General features: G+C 32.0%; 1 protein-coding gene across 2 annotated transcripts in view; it reads right to left on the reverse strand.

The window, feature by feature from the left end:
- Positions 1-974: 974 nt before the first annotated feature.
- Positions 975-4,134, reverse strand: part of LOC105807606 (solute carrier organic anion transporter family member 1B3-like) — a 99,063-nt gene continuing 95,903 nt past the window's right edge. For both annotated transcript variants that reach the window (XM_012641037.1, XM_012641039.1), the window contains one exon: positions 975-1,326. In XM_012641037.1, coding sequence (XP_012496491.1) covers positions 1,113-1,326 — 214 coding nt within the window. In that variant the 3' untranslated portion in view covers positions 975-1,112. The remainder of the gene's footprint in view (positions 1,327-4,134) is intronic.

Consider the following 4,134-nt stretch of genomic DNA (forward strand, 5'->3'; position numbering starts at 1 on the left):
GCCAACATTTATTGTTTTGGGACTTTTTGATAAAGGCCCGTCTCACTGGAGATAAGTGATATATGATCATATTTCTTTCTTAAAAAAATTTCACAGTCAATTCTGATACAAAAAGAATCCTTTAACCAATTGAGAATAAAAAAAAACTACAACCTCTGGCATTCGTTTTAATGGGGTAGCTGCTACTAGAAAATACAGTATTTGAATATTTGTTTTCATTCACTCTATTTCTTGTGCTGCTTATAGAGATGTGAAATATCTTTTTGCGTACCAACACTAAACAAACAAAAAAAATGTAATAATGTGATAGGTGATATATTATCTGGCAGAGATTTCACTTCTCCCAGAGAATAGGCAGATGGAATGAAGTCACATCTTTTAAATGAGTATTGCTCTCTCAAGTCAAAGTCAGTTTTACTTAACCCATTTCCATAGGTCCAACAGAAACTTAATGAATTCTGCAATATCTTATCTGACAATCTCAGATTGCAAATATTTGAATATCTCTATTTCTTCAGCAGTTTTTATGGGAAATTGGAAGAAGATGCATTAGCATTGCTAGTCAAACACAATTTCAAATTACAAATTTAAAATTCTGTGAATTATATGATTTAACATAAATAGCAGATATCATAATAGCATAAATCCTCCATCAGGCTAAATTTCAGGCCTGAGTAATCTGGTCCAAATTGGTTTTAAAAAAAGACATCAGGCTTTTCTCCTTATTAGGCTATTAATCTCCCTTGTCTATTTTTTTTTTTTTTTACCTCTACCCATACTCTAGTCACTGGGCTTATTAATAATTACAAAGACCTGAGCAAATACTTTTTCTCTATTACATACTAATGATGCTTCTTGCTTTAAATTTGTATGGATCATATATTCTAATCTTGACACAAATTCCTAACTTTACCATAACAATGAGCACTCCTGTTCCTTTTTATTTATAGTTTGTTTTATTATAAATTCATAGGCTTATTCATTGTTCCATCGTAAGTAAAGAATGTGGAAATTCTCAATGAAAAGAGCAGGAATTACTCAAAAATAATGTCTTATTGAATCAATATAAGGTTGGTTGGAAACACAGCAACAGAAGTGATTTTCTTTCCCCCTTAAGCACATGTTTCACTGTCTGCTCCAGCAGAAGGTACAAAACATCCATTGTTATTTAAGGATTCCATGTTAGCTTCATCTGTGACATTTTTTTCATTTTCTGGTGGCTTGGTATCTTTTCCTTCATATTTTTTCTTCATGGCCCAAATCAATATAATATATAAAATAAGTGCTGGGAATCTTAAGATTATAGTCATTCCAAAGTATAACTTTCTGTGAAAAGAGAAATAAAGAGTAGATTATCATTTTAAATTGTGCAGAACTTACAATGTTTCTCTACAGTATATAGACTTTAAAGGAAAAAAAATTGAAATTATACACAGAAATAGCTAGAAGACAGCAATTCTAGTGATCCTTTTCATTGGAACATAAGAATATTTTTATTATTTTGGAAGTATTATGAAGCCACAGAAACTAAACTCCAACTGTCTCTAGCCTCCCTTGTGCAGGAGGAAAATGTACAACTTTAGTCCCTCAAGACATCTTGTCTCACTTAAGAGGGAGGGGGAGAAACTGAGAAACATGATTGAAATTCACAGTCCAGAGATACAGGCTCACTAAAAGATTGACACCTAATCATAGGACTATGCTACCTCTCCTCCAGCACCCTACACCACACTACTAAAGGCTTGTTTATAGCAGTTCCTTTTAGCTAATACATTGTGTCTGGCTCTCAAGAAAAAGCTATAAGTCATACTAAAAGGCAGAAAACACAGTTTGAAAAGAATGATTAAGTCTTAAAACCAGGTCCAGATATGTCGGGAATGTTAAAATTATCAAAATGGGAATTTAAAACAACTGTGATTAATATGCTAAGGGCTATAATTGATAAAGTAGATAGCATGCAAGAAGAGATGGGCATTGTAAGCATAATAAGATAAAAATTCTAAGAATCAAAGAAAAATGCTAGAGATCAAAAACTCTGTAACAGAAATGAAAAATGCCTTTGATGGGCTTATAGGTACATAGGACACAGCTAAGAGAAGAATCTCTAAGTTTAAGGATATCATAACAGAAGCTCTCAAAACTGAAAAGCAAAGAGAAATGCACTGAAAACCAAAACAAAATATCCAAAAACTTTGGGACAACTACACAAGCGTGTGTCCCTGTGTGACAGGGAAGAAAGAGAGAAAGAAACAAAAGAAATATTTGAAACATTATGACTGAAAATTTTCTTTAAATAAATGTCAGACACTAAACCACAGATTTAAGAAGCTCAGAATGAAGAGATACAAATGCCAGAAAAATTATACTTAGGTTTGTTATTTTCAAACGACAGAATATCAAAGACAAAGAAAACATCCTAAAAGAAACAAGAAGGAAAAATAAACCTTATCTATAGAAGAACAAAAGATTACGTCAGACTTTTCTTCAGAAACCATGTAAGCAAGAAGAGAGTGAAGTGAAATATTTAAAGTGTTGAGAGAAAAAAAACCCACCACCCTAAAATTCCGTACCCTGTGAAATTATCTTTCAAAGTGAAATAGAAATGAAGACATTCTCAGAAACAAAAATTGAGGGAATGTTTTGCCAATTGACCTGCCTTGAAAGAAATGTTAAAAGAAGTTCTTTAGAGAGAATAGGTCAGTAACTTGAATATACATAAAAAAAGGAAGAGCACCAGCAAAGAAATAAGTAAAGGAAAACTAAAAACCTTTTTTATTCTAAGTTGATCTAACAGATAACAGTTTTTTCAAGATAATAATGGCAACAATGTGATTATATATAATATATTTGCTTATATATATGTTTATATATACTTATGTATAAGTGAAATGAATGACAGCAATGATATAAGGGATAGGAAGGAAGAATGAGGGTTACTTTGCCATTATAAGGTACCCATACTACGTGTGATGTGATATAGTGCTATTTGAAAGTGAACTTGGATTATTTGTAAGTGTATATTGCAAACTCTAGGGCAATCACTAAAATTTTTCTTAAAAAGAAGTACAACTAATAAGTCAAGAAAGGAGAGGAAATGTAATCATGTAAAATACCCAAATAAAACCACAACAGGGAGAAAAATAGTAAAAGACAAAAACAGGATCAAAGAACAACCATAAAAAATAGAAAATAGTAACAAATGTGCTCAATACTAATCCAACTATATCAGTAATCACTTCTAATGTCAATGATCAAAAAGTACCAATTAAAAGACTAAGATTGATTGAGGATTGAAAAAACAGAATCAAATCATATGTAGTCTATAAGAGACCCACTTTAAATATAAAGACACATATAAATGAAAAGTAATTGGATTAAGAAAGATATACCATGCCAATACTAATGAAAAGAAAATAGGAGTACCTATATTAATTTCAAACAGATCAGACTTCAAAGCAAGGAAAGGTATCAGGGATTTACATAATAATAAAGGAGTCAGTTCTCTTATTATTCTTTAAAAAGACATAACAATTCTTAACATGTAAGCACTTAAAAACAGTGTCAAAATACAAGAGAAAAAAAAATAATGGAACTTCAAGGAGAACTACAGTTAAGTCCTCACTTAATATATTTTTTAAAGATGTTCTGTTTTTATTATTCAGGATATTATGGGGGTACAAACATTTTGGTTACATGTAATGCGTTTGTCCCACCCAAGCCAGGGCTACAAGCATGTCCCTCCACCATACAGTGCGTTCTGCTTCCATTACTTGTGGGTTTACCCCCACAACACTCCCCACCTGACTGGCACCCAATGAATATCACTATCATGTGAACACCTTAGTGTTAGTCAGTTAGTACCAATTTGATGGCGAGTGTATATGTTGCATGTTTTTCCATCTTTGTGATACCTCACTTTGAAGGAAGGGCTCAATCTCTATCCAGGATAATATAAGAGCTTCTAGATCACCATCGTTTTTTGTAGTTGAATAGTATCCCATGATATACTATTATACATTTTATTGACCCACTCATGTATTGATGGGCACTTGGGTTGTTTACTCATTTTTGCAATTGTGAATTGTGCTGCTATAAACATTCGAGTGCAGATGTCTTTTTTTTTTTTTTTTTTTT

Source organism: Propithecus coquereli, unplaced genomic scaffold (genome assembly GCF_000956105.1).
Source record: "Propithecus coquereli isolate 6110/MARCELLA unplaced genomic scaffold, Pcoq_1.0 Scaffold16, whole genome shotgun sequence".
Classification (NCBI taxonomy): Eukaryota; Metazoa; Chordata; class Mammalia; order Primates; family Indriidae; genus Propithecus; species Propithecus coquereli.